The sequence below is a fragment of the Falco rusticolus genome, chromosome 6 (assembly GCF_015220075.1).
Source record: "Falco rusticolus isolate bFalRus1 chromosome 6, bFalRus1.pri, whole genome shotgun sequence".
In the NCBI taxonomy this organism is placed as follows: Eukaryota; Metazoa; Chordata; class Aves; order Falconiformes; family Falconidae; genus Falco; species Falco rusticolus.
Genome location: NC_051192.1, coordinates 84058309 through 84085035, shown reverse-complemented (window position 1 = coordinate 84085035; position 26727 = coordinate 84058309). Strand labels below are relative to the sequence as shown.

The 26727-nt window shown below is 41.9% G+C and overlaps 1 protein-coding gene across 27 annotated transcripts in view; it reads left to right on the top strand.

The window, feature by feature from the left end:
• The first annotated feature begins 417 nt into the window (after positions 1 to 417).
• Positions 418 to 26727, top strand: part of SNAP91 (synaptosome associated protein 91) — a 69993-nt gene continuing 43683 nt past the window's right edge. For 22 of the 27 annotated variants that reach the window (XM_037391789.1, XM_037391787.1, XM_037391783.1 and 19 more), the window contains exons 1-6: positions 418 to 578; positions 20200 to 20340; positions 21424 to 21499; positions 23256 to 23358; positions 24902 to 24995; positions 26246 to 26357. In XM_037391789.1, coding sequence (XP_037247686.1) covers positions 23264 to 23358; positions 24902 to 24995; positions 26246 to 26357 — 301 coding nt within the window. In that variant the 5' untranslated portion in view covers positions 418 to 578; positions 20200 to 20340; positions 21424 to 21499; positions 23256 to 23263. Of the gene's footprint in view, positions 579 to 20199; positions 20341 to 21423; positions 21500 to 23255; positions 23359 to 24901; positions 24996 to 26245; positions 26358 to 26727 lie in introns of those variants that run through there. The other 5 variants (XM_037391809.1, XM_037391808.1, XM_037391805.1 and 2 more) reach the window with 1 other exon arrangement.

Sequence of the window (26727 nt, the reverse complement as noted above, 5' to 3'; positions counted from 1 at the left end):
GCGGCGGCGGCTTCTCTGCGGGCCGGCTCGGGGGGCGGGCGCTGCCGGGCAGGTGGGGGGGGTCCGGGTCCTTTCCCCCCTTTCCGGGGGCTCGTACGTTGTTTGTGTGCCTGCTGCCATCGTTGTTTCCTCCTCGTCCTTTCCCTGCAGCGTCTGAAATACCCTTCTTCTTTTTTTTTTTTTTAATTTTTTTTTATTATTTTTTTTTGCCCCGGGCGGCTGCTAGGGAGGCAAGGGTTTACACAAGGGGGCGGGGGGGCTGCGCCTCGGGAGGGGCCGGGCTGCCTGGCGGACCATTGTGCGTGTGGCGTGGCCGTGTGTGTCCGTGCGTGTCCCTGCCGTGCCACCCCCGGCCCCCCCTCCCCTCGGCGATAAACCCGGGATCTCCCCTTCCCCTCCCGTGTTTTCCGCAGAGCCGAGCAGGCAGCAGCAGGCACGCCAGGCGAAGATGTCGGGTCAGACGCTGACAGATCGCATCGCAGCTGCTCAGTACAGCGTTACGGGATCAGCCGTAGCCAGAGCCGTCTGCAAAGCCACCACGCATGAAGTGATGGGGCCCAAGAAAAAGCACCTGGACTGTGAGCATCCCTTTTTTCTTTCCCCAGCGAAGGCCCGGGGCGGCGGGGGCAGCCCGCGGGGCTCCGTGCTGTGCCTCTGAGCCGTCTGGCCGTCGCGCTTGCTGCCATCCAGCTTGCAAACTGGAAGGTTTATGAGATGTCTCCAGGAGAGGATGAGTTATTGTTGCATTTCGTCTCTTATTGCATAATACTGCTCTTTCGGCCATTTTTTTTTTTTTTTTCCCTGATGACCTCTTGCCTTTTATCGAGGAAGGCAGTGCGAAGGGTGCCATGTGGAGCAGGGGCTCGGAAAGAGAGGAGGGAATTGGACACAGGGCAAAACGGACATGCGCTTGTCACTGTCTACTTTGGTGAGGATTACACTAGGCAGAGACATAAATGCTACGCCGGGAGCTGGCCAGGCGCTGGTGGGAGTGTGGCCATCTCCACAGCAGACCTCTGAAGGGGTTTAGATGATGGTGTGCTTAAATGGCAAGGCACTTGGATAACGCTATGCTGTAGATTGGGACAGCCTTTGGAGAACGTAAGGGCTGTTGCTGGGGTCCCAAATATCTGACAGCGACTTCATGAGCTGTCCGATAGTTTACAACATATTTTGTTGAAGATGGCTGGTGACTTTGTCTCATAGACTTATGATCTATTCTGTACTGGCATTGGCTAGTTAATGCATGAAACAAGGCTGAAGTCAAAATGTTTCTTAAAAAACCAATGAGCTAGTGATGTTTTGTCTTGACAATTTTGTTTCTTTTCAACCCACTCAACTGTCAGTCCCTGCTTGGAGACACCAAGGAGTAGAATGGTGAAAGAATTTGATTGCATGAGGTTAATTGGCCATGTTTACCAGTAGTAACTCTGTCCAGCATTTAACTCAGTAGATCAACAGCAGGTTTTAATGTCTAAAATTAAATGGTTTTCCCATTCTTTTTTGGGCATGACAAGAAATGCTTTCAAGTAAAGATCAGCAGGTTTTATACCAAGCGGTCTTTTGGCTGCTGGCTGTTACTAAGTAATGCTGGTGCAGGTGCATGTAAGTACAGTTCTGATGATGATGTATTTATTAAAAGGAGGTACTATTACTTCTGGAAGATATTCCAGATTTCCATTCTAATGACTTCTTACCTAACCCTTGAAGTGGCAAACAGCATGCCAATCTTCCAGTATATCTAAATACTCTTGTATATATGTCTAAGAGATGCTGACATAAGCAGCATTGATTGAAGACTGACTTGAGTCTAAACCGTTGTTTAAATAGATCAGTGGTCTTGATAGATATCCTCTCCTGTTTTCTTGTAGATTTTTAAAAAAAAACAAACATCTTGGTTATTGATGTCTCCTATGTTGCTGCTTTGTAGCTGTCAACACTTCTTAATCTGTAGGTTGTGTCTGGACTGTCCTACTGTATCTGTTACTCAGCTTAAAAAAAAAAAAAGCGTAGCTCTTGTATGTAGTAGCATGCTGTGTCTCTGTGTGTATTCTTATATATATACACATATATGTGTATATGTTTATATATATAAATAAAAGTACTATCTAGAATAGGCAAGATTAAAGTGAGGTAGAAATTATTTACTGGTGCTATATTAAGGTCTGGAAAGGGACTGTGTTTGGATATCGGTGCTAGTATTACTCCTTCAGAAAATGAGCTTGGGGGAGACTGAAGCTGGTAGTATTCCATGTGATTTAATACCCGCCTGCATGTAAGACACACAAGAGGAAGAGAAGTGATCATTTCCTGGGGACATCAATAACTATTAATTTTTCCTTCTATTTTCCAAGCTTATATGTAATAGCTGAGAGTTTAAGTATCTGGTATCGTTAGAGACAGAATCTTGTTGGTGGGAGATACACACATTTAAAATTGTGAACTATAAATGAAAATCAAGCTCATGTTTTAAAAGAAAAATATTCTCAGGCTCTTAAACCTGAGGCATCTCCTCATAACTATGAATTGATATACAGTTCCTTGAACTTTGATGTATGTCTTGTGAACAAGTGTTGAAATGGGCTTTATATAATTGCAACGAGAGTAAATCACAAGTTCATCCACTGAAAGAGCAATGCCCCCACGCACGCAGGAGGTACTGCTGTGTGGAGGTAGATCTGAGGCACATGGCTGACTGCATTTCAGGGTGGGTAAGTAGCATTTGAAGATAGGGAGAAGGGAATGAAGGATAACACTTGCCAATGCCTTAAGATAAGCTTTGAGTCAAGGTGTGAAGGATTTAGCTAATTAAAGCTTCAGGTACCAGAAAGCGATGGTTGGAGCGGTGCTTTATGAAGAGCTGTAATTCTAGTATTGGTGTGGCAGTTCTGCACCCTTAGGGAGCTTCATAATTTTATTTAGTTTCTTAGTGGCCAGGTGTGATGTCACACAACCTATCTTCCACTGCCCTGTATAGCAACTGGGCTTTGTAAATTAAATGGAGAGATCAACTATTTAGCATGAGTTAAGTAGTCCTGTGAGGATGGGACAATCGTGCCTGTCCTTAATGTTTTTTGCCGGAGGTATTAGTTTCGGAGGGTTATAAAAAGATGATAGGTGACAAGTTGTGGGGTCATTTTTTGATTTGGTTTAGTTGTTTTTTGGTTGTTGGTTGTTTTTGTTTTTGTTTTAAGTGAGTACTACCTAAAGGGAATTTGCTCTGAGGAATAGAAAGCATGATCTGGGTATGAGTGCATGTGTGTGAGGAAGGAAGAACAGAATGAATGTCTTCTGTGAACAAAAGCTGAGCTGCTAAGTGTTTACCTTTGTGTGGGTTTTCATACTTGCATAGCTTTCAAATACGGGCTTTGGTATGGATGTTCTGTAGCGTCTGTCCTTTGGCATGGGCTCCGGGTACTGCACAGGCTTGTCACGTACTGAGGTACGATTAGGTTGCTATCATATACTCATTAGTGAGATTTACCATGTTCTTGAATGCCAACTCTCATACTAGTGAATTTCCAGCAACTGCTGGGAGTAGTGTCAGATGGCATTAAATGCATTTTGCAAGTCCCTGTGGGGAGAAAAGGAATGTAAATCTAGGATGCTCTGATAGTTTGGGGCAAGCTGTTGCAGTTGGCATGTTAGAGCTCTGATCCTTTTGGACTTACCAAACTGGTATTATCTTAAAGTTGTCTTGAATTCACCACAGTGGTATGGATTCATCTCCCTCAGCTAACCACATAGTATTAAATAAATAACAATTAGATACAGCAAATGAGGCGAGTATTCCCATGAAGAAGTGGGGGTTAGCAACTTGTTTTTGATGCAGCGAGAAAAGCCATTGCAGAGTGGGTGAATGAGATATATGGGCTACTTCAAGGTGTGGTAAGTAGTTCAACTGGGCAGGCAATCCTAGTGCACAGCATAGAATTTTCATTCTCAGAATTGTTGTGAAAGATGTGTTAAGGCTTCACTGAGGGTTTAATTGTGGGGGGCAAGTAAAAGGCAGCTTCCAGCCTTGAATGGGGGTGACTGATGGTATCAACAGGGAGAAGCTTTTGGAGGAGGGAACCAACTTGACTTTCAAATGTTAAAACACACGATAGATGAGAAGAAAATAGGTAGACTTGAATTCAGCTCCTTTTATAAAGGATCTCACTCAGAAACAGACTGTCAAGCTCTCATTTAGGGAAGCGAGTTGGAAACTAGTGAGGTTGTTGCATCTGCAGTTGGTTGTAACAAGTACGTGTCTGCTGAAAATGTTCAAAGTGGCTGGGATTTTCCTTGACTTACTTTGTCGAGTGAACTGTTTTGCAGCAGGAGGAAGTTCTGGAGTGTGTGTTCTGAAAAGACCATGTGATGCCTGCTTACTTCTTCAGACTAATTCTCGTAAGGTAGAAGGCCCTTCTGGAGGCCTGAACAAGAGCTGAGAGATTTTCATGAAATGTGGAAAAAAAGCAGATGAAGATCAGAACTTGATTTTCTGTGGCTGTGGAGATGACCTGTGTATCTGTAGTAACATCTTTCCATCCCAAGTCTAATTTTGCATATTTGTATGTGGCTGGCAAACAAAGGCTCTAAAAAGAAATTTATAGTTTAATTCATGCTGGTAACTGAACTGCAGGGCTGGTATCAGTATTTTACTTATACAGACACTTTAGTTTCTGCAGTGATTTGCCTTTCTTCTACAAGCTGTGGGCATGACCTGAAGTTTGAATCACTGTAGTATCTTGTGTTGAAACAGAAGTGGCTGTTAGGCAAAATCAATGGGTTAAACTTTTTTCCTAGTCTCAGTAAAGATAAAGTTGCTAGTCCCCACAGGTTAGTCTTAGAAACCTCTATTTCATTCCTGAGGAATAAGTCTGTCTCTGTTTTTTGGAAGAGGGGTGTGGGGGGGGGGGTGTCAGTGGAGCTATCTTGAGTCACTAGATTTCAGCGACTGTTAAGGTTAACTTGGATGCATATTTCAGAAGTTGTTTGCTATTGAAGTGATCTGGGGTGTGTTCCAAGTCTATTGGCACTTGGGCTACTTTCCTAGCGGGAGTAGCGCAGACGTACGAGTACTGCATTGCTCTGCAGTCCAAGTGACACTTTGTCTTTATGGCTGTGGAAGTACCTTCAAGAAAATTGCCAAGAATGGAGTCTCTGTACAAACAGGGCTTAATCCTTTGCACTTTACTAGTGAAACTACTTTTGTATGTTTCACTGTATTTTGTATTGCAGCAATTGTCACAGTTTCCAGGTATGAGAGAACCGACTTTAAGTTAGCATTGAAGATCAGCAGTAATACACTGTTTTGGTGTTTGTTATCACAGCTGGGGTGTATTCTAAATTGTGAACTCCTTGTGACCCCAATGGATCTCTTTCAGACCTGAAAAGAAAAAAAATCTAAACAAGCAATTCTTTTCTTTAATTCATTAATGGATATTGGATTAGCACATTTATTTGTGTGGGTGTGTATGTATCTAGGGACTTCTCATTGGCCTTTATGAACAGATCTCTGTTTCTGTGGGCTTCTCCTGTGTCCTTTCCCAAAACAGTATTGAAGACTCACTTCATTTGGAAGTGTGTTGATCTCTGAATAGGAGTAGAAATGTCTGTCATGGGCAAGGGGAGCTAGTAAGAAGGCTTTTTAGATTAGTTGATCTTGAGTATTTCAATGGCATTAACTTTCAGTTCCCCCTCTCAGCCCCATACTGTTTTTATGCCATGTGTTGTACCAAGGGAAGGCTGCCTTTTTGAGTAAGCTAAGACTTGGCTAACTAAAACTTTTTCAAAATATGCTTCAAGTTGAGTAGAGGTTTGAATTCGTGTTAAGATACGAAAGTTGAAACATCTGAACTTTCTGTGTTTTAAGTTGTGTTATGGTACAATGCCTAAGGAAAGGAAAGGGAGGATGAGGAAACAGAAGGGTGGGTAGGCAGTGTAATATTAAACTTTCTTTCAACCAAACAGTGTAACTTGATAAAGCTAGATTGACTTGTCCTACCCTCCCTCCCCTTGTTTTTTCCTCAGCTGAAGGCATGTATTCTTACTCCGTTTTCAATAGTCATCAAGATCCTTCTGTTAGATATTCTTTGTCAAGGTCATGGGTGACACATTCTGGGACAAGTCAGGTCTTTCTGCTGTACTGACTACCATGAGTAGACCTTGATAATGGAGTAGCTGTGTCTTTCTCTGAGACCCCCTGTTCATGAGATGGTCAGTATGGCAGTGATCAGTCCACGGTTTTAAGAATTTCTATTTAGTAGTTCAATATGTTTCATAGTAATCTCATAGTGTTACTCCCTTAGGTCCTGGATGGCAGCAATTGAACATCTTTCAAACAAACAAAATAAAAATCTGCCGTTTGATTTCCTGTGGTTTGATTTGATCTGTGCCTCGTGATTTCCCAGCCTGGTTCTTAAACCCTTCATCTTCTGTGTGTGCCTTACCTGGGCCTGTCCTAGTGAGGAGTTCTGTGAAGTCTCCAAGGAAGTGCTCTGTTGGTGTGGTTGGTCCGTGTTTCTGTGTCTCTGCCCGCTGAAGGATCCTCTGAAGTGCTTAAAAGTAGATGACAGCATGACTCCGAAGGGCATAGAGCATTTTGTATGCTATTAGTCTTCCCTGCTTCTTGCTGAATGGAGAAATTGGTAGCCAAGGAGGAGAATTTGCTGCCCTCTTAGTCTCCACTTCCAAAGAAATGCTAATAGAGCAGAAGTGCACCTGCTTCTAGTATTTTTTTCTGCCTCTTAAAGATACTCAAGACTGCTTTGCTCTTCCTACCGTACTTGCCTTTTCCCCAGTCCTGGGTGTCCATGGCAAGGTGTTGGCTGCAGGAGTGGCCTCTCCGAGGAGAGACCAGGGCATACACTGTGCCAGACGCAGCCAGTGCCACAATGGACTCTCCACAGGACACAGCTGAGCCCATCCACCAAGCTTATGCACTTCCAGGAAAACATACTTAAAGGGCAGAAAACACTGGGCAGGCAGAGGAGCAGGAGGAGGGAGAAAGCAAGAAATGGCGGAGGGAACACCAAGGTCAGAGGTAGAGCAGGATTTCCATGGTGCTGGAGCAGATACCCCCTGCAGCCTGTGAAAGAACCCCTATTCTCAAAGATCACAGCTGCAGCATTCCCCTTTGCTAACAAAGCCTTGCCATGTGCTCCCAATATACGCCCTGCTCCCACAGAAGAGAAAAGGAGAGACCTTCTTCTGTCAGCTGTGGACATGTGGTATTGCTGAAGGAGCTGGCTCCAGTGTTTCTAGGGGTGGGGAATTTTTTTTTTTGGGGGGGGGGTCAGGGGGAGTAACATTATATTCCCTCCCTTAGTCTTACTATAGTCTAAAGATGAGTCAGTGGTACCAAACAGTATCATTAAGTTAACATCCCCTGTTCCTTTTTGGAGCTTCTTTTCAAGGCTTGTATCAGGATGCAGGCAGGTGTGGAAGAGCACAAGTTCTGATGTGTGCCTAGGGGAGATGTAGTAGTCTCACCAGTGAGTGTCTGATGAAACTTGAATCTCCAAACTTCAACACATGGCATGTGGATTAGGAGCAATATTCTGCCTGGCTTGGAGAGAGGAGTTTCAAATACCATGAAAATTAAAAAGCAAGGAATAAAGCAACCCAGGAAATCAGGGTCTAAATCTCGGCACAGGACATCTAGTGTGCTGAAAGAATGGGTCATCTAGCATGGGGCTGAACCCTGAACTCAAACCAAGTGATATGATAGAAGAAGCCTTCCTAGTAATTTTGCGGGCAGTGATCTGTAGCACAGGGTTTGCAGCAGTACTTTGTTCTCCTGAGTCAGCAGCACCAGCAAGATTGCAGTATGAAGCTTTGCTGGTAAGTGGATATTAGAGTATCCCAGACTGTCAGACTCAGCATGGTTGCTTGATTTTCCTACTGGCCAAAATTTTTCTTGGATGAGAGCTTGGTGTCTTAAATAAAAACTGAATAAACCAGATGTTGGCAATTGATGGAAGGCAGTTGGAATACTAAGCAGAGACTAGCTTGTCACTTTGTAGAGCATGGTTAAGTCTGCTTTTTCTGGAGTCTTGCAAACTGCTTGCTAGTCCCTTAAAACTGTTTCTAATATTTTTAATCTTGCTATTTTGGTCATGGTTACTTCTGCAGAGCTGTTTGAAAACACTGAAAGTCAATGCAAAACAAGCTTTACAAGAGTGAGCTCAGAGGTATATTCAACAGTCATAGCTGGTAGTCAGTAAGATGCTCGTGTTCATAAAAAATTCTTCTCTTTAGGTTGTGAAACACATTTGCTGAAGCAGCTGGAAGTTGTAATCCACTAGGAAAGGGAGTATACCAGCAATCTGGACTAGCACCACAAATTGGACATCAGTCTTGAAATGTCACTGTGAATGTAGGTGGAATCCTAGAACAGGTTTTTTTCTAGGCTACTGGCAAATGGTGCATCCACTAGGCGGTCTGAGGCTTGCAGTGTAGTTGTAGGCACAGTATAGGAAATGGCAGTGCACTGTGTTACCACTGACTTCTGGATCAACCACGTCTAAGTACCTTTCTGTTCCTCCTCCCTGCCCAGGATAATGCTATCTCATGCTTCATTTTAGATTATATCTCTATCTTAACTTAGTTTAATGAAAGGAATTGGATGCTGAAAAGTCCTGGTGTCACGCTGACGTTGTGTGTTTGCGTAATCTGTACTCTGGCCATTTGAGCTGAGGCAGTGTGTCAGTCAGTTGCCTTTCCTAGAGTCTGTTTTTTCTAGCTATTAATAAAACCCAAATGTGTTATGATATTTCTTGTAGAGGAGATTTTGTGAGTACATAGGCATGACCATACTTGAAGACCACCAAGAAAGCACACCCTGCCTCTTGTATGTACTGAGAACTGCAAGTTGCTGACAGGACGTGTCTGCAGGTTGGGTATGACTCGTGGCAATCAACTCTTTGTCTTGGTTATAAGCCAATATGCGAAATTACCACAGGTAGAAAGCTAGTTGGCAGGAACTCCTGTGTCATAGTTGGGCCGCAGAGCTCTAACAAAACAGTTGAGCCTTGTGCTTTGCCAAGGTGGCTTTACTTTTGCAAAGGAATGAAAAAGAAGGCCATGTTCTTTGGTGGCCGTTTCTAGGTATTTAGGAGACTAGGCTATGGCTGAGATGTGAGACACCGGTAAGGGTAGATTGGAGAGTTTGGTGTTCAATTGAGCCAAGATTGTTCTACCGTATCTATAAAGGAACAAAGAAAAGTCTTTTCAAGAAAGTGTCTTAAACTTTGCTGTCTTAAAGAGGTGGGACGAGACTGTGACTTGACTACTGACCGTGCAGTCGGTCGCTGCAAACTGGCTCATGGCTTGGCACGAGCGCGGATGACACAACGGCAGCAGGTGCTTCCATAACAGATGGTCAGCAGTGAGCCTGCAGAGCCTGGCAGGCTCCTAGTGCCTCGGGCATAGCTTTGTTACATCTCTTAAGTATCTCTGATAGTTTACAGAACGTTCTCAAATGGTCCTTCATAGAAGTGAGGGGAAGACATGACTGCTGAAAGCATGACTAAAACATGCTGACTTGTCACCCACATTCTTAGAACGTATGTGAGGTTACAAGTTTAGAGGAAGGTCTGCAAAGTGGGCAAGTGATTGTTATCTTGCCACAGTGCAGGACTGCACGAGCTAGCACATACATCTTTACACATAATTGAAGAGCCCACATACGTGCACTTAAGTGGGAGTTCAAACGGTTTTTAAAATAACTCTTCCTTTCACTTGTTTCAGACTTATATGAAAGGGGGAAGCCAGCTGGCCTGTTTGCTGGCTCTGAAGGCCACTGTTTCTCATTATGTAGAGGTCAAATATAGATGAAAGCTTTAACACGTCATTGCATCAGTTCTTTAGCAGCCCTGGAGTTTTAAAATCTAATGTTTTCAAATTGAGACTTGGGTTTGGATCTTGCTGCCTGACTCTGTATGGTTATTGTGCCTGTAGCTCTTAATTGAAGTTTTACAGCTATATCGAAACCTATTTATAGGAGAACGTACATTCTGCAAAGGGGCAGCAAGCCAGAGGAAGTCAGCATATCTAGTGTGCCAGTGTTTTGAAAACATGTACGTTTTATCATCAGTGATGTTTCATTACTGGCATCTGAAGCAGAATGCTATTTTCATATGTGAGCCATGCCTGTGACTTCCTGATCTGATCTTTCTTTCTAAGCCAGGTAGACTCTTCCTAGTTTTGCTAAGCTTGATTTAAATTTCGATTGCTCTGTTATTTGTGAATGGCAAGAGTATTAACAGGCAAAGTTTGCTGTGTTTGGAATAGGTGAGTTTAAAGAACTTCCTCTTATCAGGAAGCTGGAAATTGCTTAGGCTGTATTATGAGAAGCTACCTTTCAAAACTTACCTCCGTATTGTGCTTTGGACTTTACTTGACACTTCTGGCTCTTCCAGAGATCTGACGTTGCATGAAGCTTTGCTGTGTGGATGTGAGCCTCTGTGATTAATTCCAACTTCCCCAGTCATCAATAGCTTGATAGGAGACTTCGCTGCCAGTGGCAAACACATCTTCCAGCGGCACTGGTGACTTTGAACTGTTAGGTAGCAACTTAAATACTGTCAGTTTTTTTAAAAATGTTAGTAGTCCTAACTATCTTCCATTTCTCAGGTGGGTGTTCCATTGAATTTAACAGAATTCTTTTGCAACATCAAGAAATCTGCAGTATATGAAAGGCTGCAGGCTCATGTTGAAGAGTAAAGTCTACTGGTAGTTGGTGGTTTTTCAAGTGAGACTTAAACTCACCTGTCATGTGGCAGATGCAAAGGATTCTTGTTTAACTGGTGTAGTACAGGGGAATGAACATAAAGGAATTGCACATTCGTTTTTTTATTTTTAGCAAGGAGAGAGTAAAGCTCTGTCTAATTGTGAAGGACATCAGTTAGTTTGTAAAAAAAAAACAACCCAACAAACAAACACAACAAAACCACAAAAACCCCACAAACAAACACAACTACCCAAAACAAAAAAAAAACCTGAACAGCAACAACAAAACAACAACAATAAAAAAGAAAAAAAAAATACACCCAAACAACCAAACAAAAAACCCACAACAAAATCCACCAGGTTTAATTTAGGGACTCTTGTGGTCTTTCTGTTGCTTTATAGATATACAGATACAAGACAAAATGGATTAAAATGATTGCACCCGTATTATAAAGTACTTGCTGTTTAGTTGCAGCTGCTTTGGTATACTTCTAGGAGGCCATACTCTTGCACCAGCTGCGTAGACAGGTTTGCATTGCAGTTGTTTTCTTCTTTCCTACAGATATGTCCTTGTTTTCAACAGGACTGACTGCATAGTTGTGGGCATTTCATTCCCAGTATAAGAATTTCAACGCATGCCGAGCTTGTAGTGGCTTGTCAGCTTGGCCGAGTGCATGGGCTCTCTGGCCTTGTTTGGTTATTTTTGAGGCTGACCCTACTCAAAGTTGCATTGTCATGTGGCATCCACTGACAAAATCGCTGGGCTGTCAGAGGAATTCTGCTGAGAGACCAGGCAAACCATGGACCACAGTCTGGATGTTGAAAGCTGGGTACGTCAGCTCCTGAGCCTGCCTACTCAGCTGACCTGTTCCTAGCATACAGGCTGTAGCTAGCTAACGTGTCACTGAAGTTGCTTGCCTGTTGTCTCATCCACACCCTATTTTTTTATGTATTCCCAACACGTAACAGTTAAGTAGTGCAGCTGAAACATCAGGCTGCTTCCAGTATGTTTTCAGTCTGATTCCCATTTGAAGAAGATTACAAATTGCTGTTCTGGGCAGAGTTGGTAGGCTAGTTTCCTTTCAACAAGTTTATTAAAAACGAACAGATTTCTGAAGAAAGTAGATCATTTCGGGGTGGAAAGCACTAACCAGGGTTCATTCTTCTCAGAATAAGAACCAACAGCACAGCAACTCAGATAGCTCATGTGCCCCACCTCGGTTGACACTTTCTGCCAGGTATGGCTGGAGCGTAAGATCAGCCCAACATGTAAAGGCTGATTAGAAAATGCGCTAGTAGAGAGGTTACCGTAAATGACCCCATGCTGCTGTGGCAAACACGAAATCCTTACTTTTCTAGTGTATCTGTGCTGTTCCGGACAAAAGACGCAGTTGATCCTGTTAGTGATATTCCAGTAAACGGCCAAGTGATGAGAGTTATGAATTGATATAACCAACAGGTAGTGTTAGGGGTTGTTCACCCTCATGGAAGCGTAATCATAAGCCACAGCTGGAATCCTGGTATCTAGTTGCAGTAGTCGATTAACTAGATCTTACTGACTTTTATCCTTCTAAGCAATAATCTTGCAACAATATATCCCCTTTAAACTTGTTCTGTTTGCAGCAAGACCTCGGATGCAATGAGGCTGTCGCTTTAATGCTTGCATGGATGGAGAGAACAATAGTACCCCTTAGAGGGAACTGAGTGAATGCTTTGAAGGTTTGGCAGAAGATTGGCTGGTGGCCGCAGTTACGTATTTCTTCTCTAAATTAATGTCTATTTTGGTTAAGGCATCCAGGTTTGAACTGCTGAGGAAATGGCTTGTAGAATGAAGTCAGAGATTCACCATATGGGATAAAAGTTCCTTATTACAGGATATCAGATAAAAGTTATTGGTCAAATGGTTAACACAAATGCTACCTGTAGTGCTAGTAGGGTTCTTTCCACGTCCCTTCCTCCTCAAGGGTTTGGCATCTGAGATGCCATATTACAATAGGATGGGGAATAGCATTTCTCCAAGACAATTGCTTTTATATTTTAACCTTATAACCTTCAGTTGGTGTCCACCAAATGCAAATGGCATTTTGTATATCTTAAACTATTGAGCTGTGCAAAAATGGTAGTACAGTGATGATTTGTGGCTCAGCTGCTATTTGCAGTAAATCAGTAAAATAGAGAAGCGGCACATCTCGCTCCAGAACTACTTGATGTTTCATATCAACATAAGCAGAACTACCCAATTCTTGTCTTTGAGCAGAAAAATACATGTTTCTGTTGAGCTAGTTGTGGAGCAGGATTTGGGTGGAAAAGAGGTCTGAAATGGGGTCTCTGAGTGAGAGGAAGGGATCATGTAGAGTTGTGATTTCTTCTCTTTCCCCTGTTTTGCTGAACTTGTATTCTTGCCTGAGGCAGGTTCTTTGGTATTCAAAGTGAGTGATGTTGGTACAAATGAGGTTCAGGACTGAGCTTCTTACTACTTTGGACAAGGGAAAGGTTCTATGCTTAGTAACTAAGGCTCTTCATGGAGTGAAGCTGCTTGGAAAAGCTATGGTGGCTGTGGTTGGGAAGAAATCAGGCAGGATTCTTTGACCATGGGGCCTTTTCCCCTTTGCTTAGTGTTCTGGCTTCGTGCGTGAGGCTAAAAAGCTGCTTTCCTTACTATGTTTGTACTAGGGAGTTCGTGTAGCTCATCTTCTGCGTGACAGCTCTATTGTTCCAGATATTTAATTCCTGAGTAAAACTGAAGCTTTTATTCTTCTGAATAGTTGGATCACACGTGTCAGTAAGGTCTCAGACTGTCCATAAAATATATTCATCACCAATTAATTAACAGTCTTAAAGACAATTCTTAAAAAAAACCCCGTATGAATGCTGCTTAAACTTGAGCTGGCCTGAATGTCATCTTTCAGTTGTACAATGCTTAAGGAGAGAACTCCAATGTAAACAGTACAGTTAATGCACATTATTGTCCTCCAGAGGCAGTGGAGCAGTACGTTCGGGGAACTTTTAAGCAAAAAGTATTCATAGTTCATGGAGCTTGGAGTTGCTTATGGCAATAATTTATTTTTTTTAACAGAGTATGATCACACTTTCCCCCATTATTAGTACTTAGGGAGACAGTTGCCTTGGTTGCACCCTTTCAGATCTAGTAGAAGACTACCTGAGAGTTGGCTTTTATTTTCACCTTTCCAAGAGAGCTGCACATGAACCTCTCAGGAGGAAGAAACGTATGATAAATCATTAAGGACCAAAAGGGATAAATCCAACAACTAGTTTAATACTGCGCTAATGAGCTGAGGTGATTTTTGCAGGTGACTTAGAGCAAAATATTTTGCCTTGATTGTGGTGGGGAAGGAGGGGTGCAAACCATATGAAAGTGCATTGGAATAAAATCCAGCAATGTAGCAGATTTTTCAGCTTTGTTTCCAAAACAGGTATTTGGTGATATAGGAAGTGGTGCACTGTTGTATTTAAAAAGTAAAAAGAAGTAGTGCGATAATAAGATGATTTTAAGGCTAAGTAAACTTGCAGTTTGAGAAATGGAGGAAGCTCGAACAGAAATTTGCTGGTATTTGAAGTCATCTGCCCTGTCTTGCTGCAGACTTCTCACATGCTTGATAGGGAAGAAGCTTTTTTTTTTCTTGAGTGTATATTAAGTGCATAAACACTACTGCGCGTAGTACAAGTATGCCTGTGAACAGGCAGAGAGGAAGAAATTGTATATACAATGTTGTCTTGGTGTGGGGTGCAGTTGTGTAGTTCAAGGACTGACTGCCATGACCTCTCAGACTTCAGGATCTGCAGTAAATATTTGTCCTCGCAAGAGCCTGAGATACATTTGAGGACGGGGTGGTCTTTGGAGAGAGGAGGTAACAGTCTCCCTAGTTATTTGTAGTCACAAGGACTGTAGCTGCATTACTGGGAAAGTCGTTGAAGTACCTGGAGAGCATGCACTCTGTGGAAGATTGTGTTAGGTTTGTTGAGCTGGCGTAGGCATGAAAGTGCATAGGCAATATCTGCAACATGCCGGACTTTAAAGGGTAGACTCGCTGGAGTCAAGGTGAGATGTAGTAGCTCTTGAGGTGGGCTTTTGGGGAGGAAGGAGGAGACGGCATGAATTGCTCCTCTGCTTGGGGAGATTATTACAAGCCGGATTATGATGCATGTTGGTGGAGAACAGGGCAAGCTAGTGGTGAAAAGAGTAGATGGTAAACTTTAACCCCACAAATAAATCCCCAACTCTTGTTTGTGGAATTGCTTGATAGTCAAAGCCAACATCATTAAAATCATCTAACATTCTCATGAGCAATTATTGTAGAAGCAGAAACTGGTGACTTTGTTCTGCTTTTCAGTACTGTTTTGTGGTCAGTCTTCTGTAGACCTGGAAGTTCAGTCTTGCATTGGTTAGCACAATGATGTAGTAGCTTCCTCATACAGTTCTGCATCTTGCAAGGAGGACTTGTACTGTTACTTGCCTATTTAACTTTTTTGGTTGAGTGAGGCTTGTAAACTTTACTTTAAGCCACTTCTTTCTGTTCTTGACTCGTCCTGGATTTGGAACAATCCTGCATTTCGTTTTCTATAGATTCAAGGCATTATTTAAATACTTAGAAGAAAGAAAAACTTGTGAAGACTATTGTGTTCAACATAATAGTGAGGAAGGTCTGTTACTACTGCCAAAGAGATTTGGCAAAGTGTAGGAACTGAATGTATGACACAGCTCAGATGCTAAGGTAGCTCACCTGTTAATTCAACCTGGAATAACAGCTGCTCTTGGCTGCTGGCAACAATATCCCTCTGAACAGAGAGGTCTTGTGCTCTGCTGCTGTTCCCCTGCATACTGAAATATAGATTGTGAATAATTAACCTTGAACTGAGGAATCCCAGATCTGTTTATTAAAGAATTAAGTTAAAAACCCTTAAAACAAAATGGGGAAAAAACCCCTGCCCAGATCCAGAATACAATCTGAAAAGGTAAAGGAATAAGAGAGATTCTTTAAAGTGTTGTATAATCTTTCATTAAAAAAAAACCCCTCTCAAAACCAGGAAGTGGTTTTTAATGAGACTGATGTCTGAAATCCTGAAACTTTCTTGAAATCTTTCACTCTTTTTTTTTTTTTGCTTTTTCCCTTCCTTATGATCTTAACAAACACCAAAACTAGTCACATCTTTTAGTGGTCCCTTTAAAAGGTCATGAAGCACCAAAGTGTCTTCCTCACTGAACCCTGTACTGATCTTCAGTTTTTGTATCCTTTTATTAATGAAGGTGTTAATCATACTCCAGTTCTGCTTCCCTAATTAAGTTGCAGATGTCAGCTGGGTGTTACGGTTTAACCCTAGCTGGCAACCAAGTACCACGCAGCCGCTCGCTCACTCCCCCCTCATCCAGAGGGATGGGGAGGAGAATTGGAAAGGGATGTGAAACTCAAGGGTTGAGATAAGAACGGTTTAACAGGTAAAGCAAAAGCCGCGCACGCAAGCAAAGCAAAGCAAGGAATTTGTTCACCACTTTCCATCGGCAGGCAGGAGTTCAGCCATCCCCAGGACAGCAGGGCTCCATCACACATAATGGTTACTTGGGAAGACAAATGCCATAATGCCAAATGTCCCCATTCCTTCTTCCCCCAGCTTATATATGATCAGCATGATATCATATGGTATGGAATACCTAGTTCGGGTCACCTGTCCTGGCTGTGTCCCCTCCCAGATTCCCGTGCCCCTCCAGCCCTCTGGCTGGCAGGGCCCAAGAAACGGAAAAGTCCTTGATTTAGTGTGAACATGACCCAGCAACAACCAAACCCATCAGTGTGCTGTCAACATGGTCTCACACCCAAAACCCAGCACTGCACCAGCTACTAGGAAGAAAATTAACTCTATTCCAGCTGAAACCAGGACACTGGGTCAAAAAGTTGGCTGATCTAAGACTGATGTTTAAGTTTTGGTGTTAAACAGTTGGCAACCATTTATTTAATCTTTATGCATTGGTTTTGTATTGCAAAACTTAACTAGAAAAATTATATTGAAGTCCAAATTATAATTTAAACAAGGATCTCTAGACTGAATAAGGCTTCAAAATAGCAGCTATCAAAATGCGAAGAGAGGGAATAGGAGAAATCATGTACTGTGACTTGGCAATTATAATTTAGTCCCACAGTAAACAAATAGATTCAAATGAAGGGTATATAGGTCATCATACTCCAACTACCTGATTTCTGTGAAAGTCCTGATGAAAGCACTTGCTGCTACTGCTGTACAATTCCCGATCTCTTACTCGGCTTGGAATCTGTATTTGAGCTCGGTTTCTGGGTTTGGGGATTAGCTGTCAGTATACTTGACACGGATGCCTGCAGTAGCAGAAACTTCATCAGGAGGTACCTTTAATCCTTGTTTGTCCTTCTTGTGTGTACCCCAGATGGAATCAACTTTGTAAGATTGCTTTATGTGGCTTCTGGGCTGTTCTTCATCTGGTACTTATTAAGGTTATCTGCTTGTGGTTAACAAGTCCACCTGTGACTTGTGTGGAAGACTGAATGTCATTGTCTCTTTCGAAAACAAAGTTTCTGTCCCACCAGTAAATGTTTGAATCTGTATCTTTTGAAAATGTAGTTTTCTTTTTCCTTGTACCTACCCTTCCTTACCGCACTGACGTCAAATTAATTTTGCCAAGTCTTATTTTAAAATTTAGCTCAGCCACCAAACTCTGCTGCTCAAGAGTTTGTTGACGTTATCTATGCTTGTGAGTTGCTCCAGATGCTGATGATTGCTGCTTAAGCTGAGACTTTATGGTATTGGGGAAAGAAACCCAGGAAGCTTGAATACCTTAACGTTGTGGTGTGACTTAATGGGGAACAGCTCTGCAAAAATTAACCCCTCATCTTTTCTTTTCCCCTCTCAGATGACAAGTGAAATCTTCATGTGTGGTGTAATTCTCTTCTGTGCTCTGAAAGTAGTAGGTTTAAATTTAATCATACCCCTCTGCTCGGCACACTGTAATTACTTGTGTCCTAAAACATTCAGAGCTGCAGGCTGATATGCTGTACCTTCCAGCAGTTTGGAGAGGAGGCAGAAATGCCTGGGTGATTTTTTGAAGCAGTGCTGTAGTAGCATATATGAGTAGTGCTTTGTAGCCTCCATTGCTGGCATTGCTGTGGGTGTACGACTCTGAAGTTTCATTATCTTAACATCCGCCGATGGAATGCACAACTTACAGCACCCCTCTTCATGATGAGCTACATACTCTAACTTAGGACTTGCATGTTTCTTTATATTGAGGACAAATGCTGTCATCTGCAGTAAAAGCTCTGAATACAGGGTAAATGGTGAGCAAGCCACTTGTGACTTGCTTCTAGGCTTTTACAAACCGCTGTCTTCTATAGTGCATTAATCAGCAGTACAGAATAAAAGTTTATTGGCCTGTTTGTACAACGATATCGAGGGGAATTGTTGGAATTTTGTGAGCTTGAACAGTTGTCATTTGATAGCAGGGCTTTACTATGGTAATGCTTTGTCTGCAGAACTGCCTCCTTGAAGAGCAGTACTACTGAGGTTATAGAAATTAACTTAGGCTACAGAAGATCTTCTGAAAAAAAAAAAGACACACCCACAACCAAAACAAAACCACACCACAACAAACATTTTAAAATTGAACTTAGCAAACATATGTAATTTGTCTTCTGTCTCATTACAGAAAATCATTCCACTGACCTGAAACTGAAGACAACTTGTAGCCCTTATGCACTTACGAAAGACTGTTATAAACACAAGCACTGTATTTTTCACAGGCTTCTGACTCTGAGCTGTAGACTTCTTCCATCTTAAACTGGTCTCTTTAACAGAAGTAAAACAAACAAAAAAACCCACAACACCCTAAAAATCACTTGCATGGATTAAAAAAAGAAAATAAATTACTAAACTTCTGAATGCTTCTGGTACAACAGTGTGGGTTTCTGAAACATACCTGGTGGTTCTCAGCAGCTGATGTCACTTACCAGTCTGTTTAGACAGTCCCATCCTCTGGACTTTTCCTGCCCGGCAGAGGCATAATCAGTGGTTTAACAACAGTCTGTACTTGACTTTCTGCTCTTAGCAGTGTTAATACCCCCCGATGTATGGGGTTGTGCTGGGGAGGGAAAGCAAGTCTGTGGTGTCCCTGCTGCCCAGGTGATCTGAAGCCCTGTAGAGTGTTTGCAGCAGACTCTCATAGTTTAGGTGTGCAAGGATCAGTCAACAGAATAGCCTGTCTGCTTCTAGGGAAGGATATCTGTCGTCACAGAATGACTTGAATAGTTGGATGGACATCTCTAGCCTTGGGGCAGGGTGGAAAGAAATACATGGAAGATCATTAACAATGATACTGTCTTCTCAGGGAAAGTAAAGATGAGTATATTCGTTAATAACACACATAATGCTTAGTCTAGTAATTAAAAGTTTTTAACTTTTCCTACTTAGGTCTTCAAACTTTAAGCCTCAGCCCTACAACTAGGTCTGTATTCTGTGCTCTTTGTGTTGCATGAAGTTGTCTCCTGAAATCTTGCTGGGGTTGTGTCTGGCATCACGCAGGTTTTGTTCATGTAGTTGCAGTATGCAGTTTCCAGCTGTGCCTCAAAAACAGGCGATAGCTTGTAGAAGGTCATTGCTGGCTGCTTAGCAAGGGTCTGTAGGTAATCACCTACAGACATCACCTGTCGTATGTCAAAAATCCTGTCAGTAGATGTGGGACATAGATGCTAGTAGAAAGGTTGCAGCCCTACTGCTTATGATTGAAGTATTTATCTTAATTTTGCATATTCTTCTGTGCAAGTCTACACCTTCCTAATGCACAGGACATAAAACTATATTTTATTCTTGTACCCTAAGACAGTCTAATGTTTTATTTCTTCTGTGTAGGTGCAGTTGCTTGCAGAAGGCTATTACTCTTCAGTATAAACTAATGTCTATCCTTGCTCTTTCCTGCTGTTGAAGAGGTCTTAATGCATGCCTGAATCCACCTTTCTGCTGTCTAGGTCTGTAGAGACTATGAGGTGTGCTGTAGCAGTAGATGAAACTAACCTCTGAGATAACTGGAGCATCTGTTTCAGTTGGTAACTCTTTTTGCTGATGTGACTGGGTTCAGTTTGTGCTTGACATATTGCTTGCAAGTGAAGGGTTCGGTAATACTCGTTCATCTAACCCAGAGGTAGTGAACTGCCACAGTTAGCTGGGATGAAGATGGAGTAAGGCTGGGGCATAGCTCAGGACAGAATTCTTGGAAAGCTAGTACTGTTGGACAGAAGAGTCAGACCAGTGTTGCTGTCAGCATGTACTAATACAGTCTTATTTTTTGAGGGGGTTTTGTTTCTTTTTTAAATGTGGAACGCAAGCACTGACTTGCTGTTAGTCACAGCTATGGCCTGCAGCCTGGCGGGCTGAGAGCTTAGTCATGCTGCAAACTTTTTTGTCTTTCTTGTAGCATCTAACACCTTCCTTTTCTCTCTTTTACAGATTTGATCCAAGCAACTAACGAAACAAACGTGAATATTCCTCAGATGGCTGATACGCTTTTTGAGCGAGCAACAAATAGTAGCTGGTGTTCGTATTTAAAGCCTTAGTCACCACACATCATCTAATGGTTCATGCAATGAGGTAGTGTAATCAGCTTTCTCTTGAGACCACATTGGCACTGGGCAGACTCCAAGCCAAAACGTTAGTAGTTCAAAGGCATCTCTTCTGAACCAGTAATAACCTGGCAACAAAGGGCAAGAATGATTCTTGATGAGGAGCAAATTTACCTTTAACAACGTAGTTGAAGGCATGCTGATTATCTGTCTCTTTATTTACAAAACCATAGCGTAAGAGCAAGCAGCAGGCTGTTCAGCAATGCTGGCAGTTGATGCGCTGTCTGAAAACAGAGCTATGCAGGATTAAAGACTACCTGTGACTTTTTGACTGGCATCGAAGTTGATGTTCTGGCACATGTGTACTGCCATCCAAACAGCTGCCCTCTCTGCATGAATGTTAAAATCTTCCTAGATCTGTAAATTCAGCTTGATAGTCTTTTGGATTGTGTTTTCCTTGTGCTTGCTTTTCATTGAGCTCTACAGACTCGTATGTCTGCATAAAACCAAAAAACTTACTTAAAGAGCTTTTGTATGCCTGTGGAACAATTCCTCCCTGGCTGTATATGAAGTGTTTTCATGCAATGAACTTCTCCAGTGTCACAGCGTAAATTTTTATTCCTGTCCTATTTTTCTGTTCCAAGTTTTGGCCAATGTTCTGATTTGCATGCTGTAACTGTTTCAGGCTGTTAGTCCTTGTACTTGGTGTGGGGCCTCCTTGTTACTAAAACAGGCCCTTGGCTTGGCTGAAACTGGGGGCTGCTGGATTGAGAAGTCTTGGACTAGCCTGGATGTGCTGCTTTGTAAGCAGATATATCTTGTGCTTCCTCAAATCTCTGAGAATTAACCACTTTTATTGCTCCTTCCACAATCTGGTTTGTATTCTGCACAGGATCTATTTTTATGTATATAGTAGGGTGTTTTGTAGAGATTCAGGCTAAATGCAATTAATATGAATGGGTGAAAAAGGTTTTGAGGAAGGTGCTGCAGACTAGAGACAAAAATCTGGGTTTTCGAGTGTGTCTGCTGGAACTAGACTGGTAATCTTCCCACTAGAAGGTACAAAGCCTTCAGATACAGCCTGTGATAAGAAAATAACTTTGTGTTGCAGAGATTTATTCAGTACCTGGCATCTAGAAACACATTGTTCAATCTCAGCAATTTTCTGGACAAAAGTGGATCTCATGGTAAGCCTACTCATGTCTATAATCGCAACAAGATTTTACATGAGATACTATTGTTAGTTTGCTCCTTCATTCATAAAATGCAAATAATATAAAAATGTGCTACTGAAGCCATTTATAAGTACTTAAGGAATACAGTAGCTCAAGTGAACTGCTGAACAACTTCAGAACAGTGTTTCTCAGTTCATGGAAAAGTTTTAGCCAAAAGGTGAAACTGTGAAACTCCCTTAGAAAGTGCTGGTTGAAATCTGGGCCAAGTCAGCTATCTCCTTAGCTGTTACAGGAGTTAAGGATGAAATGGATAACTTTCCATTTAGGTTTTTGGTTTTTACTCAGTCTTAAATGGTAATTTGGTTGCCTGGGGACACTGCTTTTCTTAGGAATTATCTACAAGTGTTTAACTGGGGCCGGGTGGACACTAGCTGGTTTTGGTTTTAGTAGTGAATTTAGAAAGGTCTAGGCAGAAATTAAGGAGTTGTTCCCTCTAAAGCTTACAAATTTTGCTTTTCTACTTTTGACTCTGGAATTATTAGTGACTTTCCCTGTTCCCTAACTTAACAGAGGAAAAGCTGTTTCATGGTACTTTTACTAGAGAAGAGAGAAAACTCAAAATTCTGCAGCTTTCAGAGAGTATTTGCAGACTGCATGCAGAATGTGGGAATGCTACAATAATGGGCAGGATCGAAGCGATGCCGCGTTACTCCATCTCTCGATGGAGACATGTGACACCAAAAAGACTTGAGCGTCTTTCAGAAGTGGTAACATGGGGCAGGAGCAAAGCCAAACAAATATTAAAGCTGTGTATGTCTAAGGAAAACATGCTACGCCTGCTCAAAGATACTGTCATTTGGCAGCAATGAATTCTGTTAAATGCACATTTTTGTTCTTTGCCACTTTCTTTAAACTTAAATTGCCATTTCATAGCTAATACACAGTGTGTCACAGATAATGAGGTATCAGAGTTGGTAGTGCTAAGCCTAAGTTGGCAGAGATACTTCATGTTGAGAGGTATTAAAAAAAATATACAGTCAATGACTAAGTCAAGGGGTGTGGATTTTAGCGAAGGTAGCAAAAAGGGAATTGTACTGAAGAGGAGGATGAGTTGGCTTCTGCACACATTTCTGTAGCTTAAAGGAAGAAACTTTGAAATTAATACCTGAAGGATAGACTGTAATACTTGAAGTTTGAGGCTTCTTGTACAGTATTATGTGCCTTGAAGATCTCTGGTGTCATAGTTCAAAGAAGATGCTAATCTCTGTGAATGCCATCATAATTTCTTTGTTATGGTAAACCTAGTCAGGGGAATTTTGAATGTCCCTATAAGAGTTGGAGGCACTGACATATATAAAATAGCAGGAGTGTTTTAAGTTGAAATCTATCTTTATCCTGGAAGTCAGGCACCAGTTCAGTAAAAACTTTTTGTAAAATTGACATTTTTTCCCCATTAACAGAGTGGTAAAAATTTCGCTGTCAAGTTATGTTACCACATAACTGTGTAAAAGCCACTAGCAGGTTTCTCCAGGAACCATGCCACTGGTGCCTTGGTTGAATCTGTTGGAAGCAGAGGACGCCAGTAGACTGTTTTGTGCAGCTTTTCCTTCAGAAGCTGGAAGATGTCTTGTGATGCCTGTTCTCTGTGTGGAGATGTGTAGTGCAACAGAGATCACCTTAGGGTCTCTTGACTGTATATTATCAATTAGTAAAGAACCTCCAAACAAGCATGAAAATGAAATGTAAAATGCATGACTGTTTTTTGCAGGTTATGACATGTCCACCTTTATAAGGCGTTATAGTAGATACTTGAATGAAAAAGCATTTTCCTACAGACAAATGGCATTTGACTTTGCAAGAGTGAAGAAAGGGTAAGCAAAATTTTAAGTATGTAAACTGATAGGGTTGTCTGACCCATTAAAGTCTCGTTTGTGGCACTGCGCTTAATTTTAGTGTTTCAGTGACTTTGCTCTTGTTAACCCAGGCCAGCGTAGTATGTTGGTATTTATCAGAACATTTTTTTGGTCTCTGACTCTTCTAGCTGGAACGTTAGTGGCTCAAGATTCTCTCTTGAAGCACAGACAACACAGCAAGTGGTTTAACACCCACTGAAGGTGCAGCTTAATTGACTGCATGCTAATGATGCTCCTGCTAATCATGAGTTGTGTACAGGATCCTTCTGGCAGTTCCAGTGTATTCTGCAGCTTGGGATTCTGAGCTGTTAATGTAGGCGTTGCTGCCAGGCTTTCCTCTTCTGCTTCTCAAACTGCCAGAAGGTATAGGGCCTACAGCTTTGCTGTGTAGTTGGATGCCATTCTCATAGTGGGGACCAGAGTAGTTATCTCTTGAACCTATCTGGAATAGGAAACACTAAGATGCTTTTGATAGGCAGACTGGTAGCTAGTTGGGTTGATATTTCTGGCAAGCTTTGATCCAGCAGGCTGCTGTAGTGCTAGCATCTAAGTTCCCTTTGTCACCTAGTGCCTTTGAACACTTCATGTTAAATAAACTTAAATTTGGGTTTCTGGTGATCCTTATATTCCTGCCTTGCTGTATGTTCTTGGAAAGGTTTTCTACGTGTGTTATCTGTGGTGCTCGAGACAAGGTGATGCCTCAGAATATAGCATAAAGTAACAATAACGGTGTGCGTTTCCAGAGAGGAGATGCTGTACCTGTCAGCAGCCAGAACGGGGCAATACATCGTGGTGGTTGTGCAGGTTTGCGATATTCAGAATAAAAATGGGCATGCGTGAAGACAGCCATAAGACTATGGGTGGCAATTAAGGAATGCCACACATCCATGACTGCTGCGTGATCCCATCGGAGTAATGGTTCAGGACTGATAAGGCAGGTCAAAGTCAGTGGAAGAGCTCTGAAGGAGTAATGGAATTAATTAGTACCAGGAATACCGAGGAAGGAAACTGTAAGCAAAGATTGCCCTGATTTAAATTGTCGCTGAATTGGCATGCATATATTGTGGCACTTGATGGGAGAAGAAACCAGCTTATGGAGTGGTTTTGTCTCCAGCGCCCACAGACATGTCAGCAATGAGTTGTCGTTAGTTATTCTTAGCAAACTTAATGCACAAAGACTATCAGGTCTCTAAGTACTTCTGTGACAGTATTTCCTGTCAAGTTATTCAAACTCTCAGTGTCTTCATTCCATAAAGAGATCAATCTCTTCATTCATCACTCTAGCACAAAACCTTGCCTCACCTGCTGTCAGGGAGGGTGGCTGGATGAAGTATTTTTCATGCCAGCTCTCATGATAATGTGAGAAGCAGGAGAATCAGACAGTGCTCCAGATGTTTGAAATGGATTATAGCTGCTTTAAAGTTAAATTTATACAAGAAATCAGTTTAGGGGAAAGGAAAGGGGAAATGCCATGGCTTCTAATCTGTATTCCCTCTTGCAGAGCTGATGGTGTAATGAGAACAATGGCACCTGAAAAGCTGCTGAAGAGTATGCCAATATTGCAGGAACAAATTGATGCACTACTTGAATTTGATGTATGTATTGAAGCTGACCCAGCATTCACATGGGGCAGTGACTTACCAGTGCTGTGTTGTAATGAATACATTTCACCTTGTAGGTAATGCTTTACTGATCATCCTTTCGTGTGGGCCAGAAACCCCTCTTTGCAGTGTCCCACTGAGGTAGTGCGGTGAAGGATGGCCCTTTCCTATACATGTGATTTGTGCAGATTGCACTACATTTTTTTTTTTATTACAATATTTTTTTGTAGAGAGGGTAGAGGAGCAGCCTGGGAAGTGAGGGGCATTGAGGAATGCTGACTTGGAGTTGGGAGTTTTATCTTCTGCTTCAGCAGTGAGGGGAAGAAATGGACAAAACAAAGGAGACTGAAGAATCTTTTTTTCTGTCTCTTGGCAGCCAATTTATTTTTGGGAGAAGGGAAAGAGCAATTAAAATACATGTGCATTGGCTTCCTCAAAATCTTCATCTGGTTTTCAGCTGTAAACTAACTTGACTAAACTTTTAATCTAGACTCTTCATAGAAATAAGTGTCTACAATGTATTTATAATGTTATGAATGTTGGTCAGATTGTTTATCTGCCTTAAGGATAAAAACAGGGGTCAGTTGTTGTAGGAGGTACAGTGTAACATTGCAGAGAGGTCTTTGAAAGAATCGGTCTTGAGGTTCTTCTGTTTTTGGTGGGCAGAAGGACACGCTTCCAGGTGGAAGACAGGGCCTATTACAGCTTTCGGAGGAAAGCCTAGTGGGTTTTTTTGTTCTTTAAATAGGATAGCAATAGTGATAGCGGTCTCAGAAGAGGAGATGTTTTTAATCAAAGAAAGATCTTTTTTTAAATGAGCACTTATGTTCTGCCTAAGTTAACGTAGGAGTTGGAAGTGTCTCGACATCATTAACCCGACTGTATTATCTTGTAGACTGCTGAGGTTTTGGCAAGCTCTGCTGTGAACTGACATCTTTTGTCCAGTTTCATTAAAACTTTGTTAATAGCATTTCTGCCTTCCTCCTCTTTGTGATAGGTGAAGGAGTCAAGACTAAGGTGTTTACTGTTGATGGGGATACTCCTGTGGCGTGGTGGATTGTTTTGGAGTGGTGAAGAAAGCAATCCGTGATCTGCTAACTGAAACCTTCATTTGGTTTCTTTGTGTGAAAGCTTGTATTCAGCGCTTGATTCTGTCTATAACAGCATCGGATACCTGGTGCAAGCTAAAAAATTCTGACTGCAATCAATACATCTGTTGTAAATAACTGGTATTTTATTTGTAGGTTCATCCAAATGAACTGACAAATGGTGTCATAAATGCTGCGTTCATGCTTCTGTTTAAAGATCTTATCAAACTTTTTGCTTGCTACAATGATGGGGTTATTAACTTACTAGGTAAGTAACCTGGTGTCTATGTCTCACAACCATGTGCGAGTGAAAAACGAGTTTCAAATCTGCTTCAGATTTTTGACTTAACTTTCATTAAAACTACATTTTTCTTGATGGGTTCTATTCTGAAGTGAGAGAAAACTTTAAGCCATAACCTCTTACGTTAGTGTTTGTCTGAGGCTGGATTTTCATACGCTCTTAAAATTGTACAGATGTCTACTTAAAGACTCTGTGCTTAAGAAATGTACAGTGCTGTGTGAGCTTGCATAATACATCCTGCAAGGTTAGCAAAGCAACTTTTACTCTTTGATTGCATTTCTAAGATGCACAGATTCTTCTCTTTTATATGCTATGTGGTAGCCTTAGATGAAGAAAT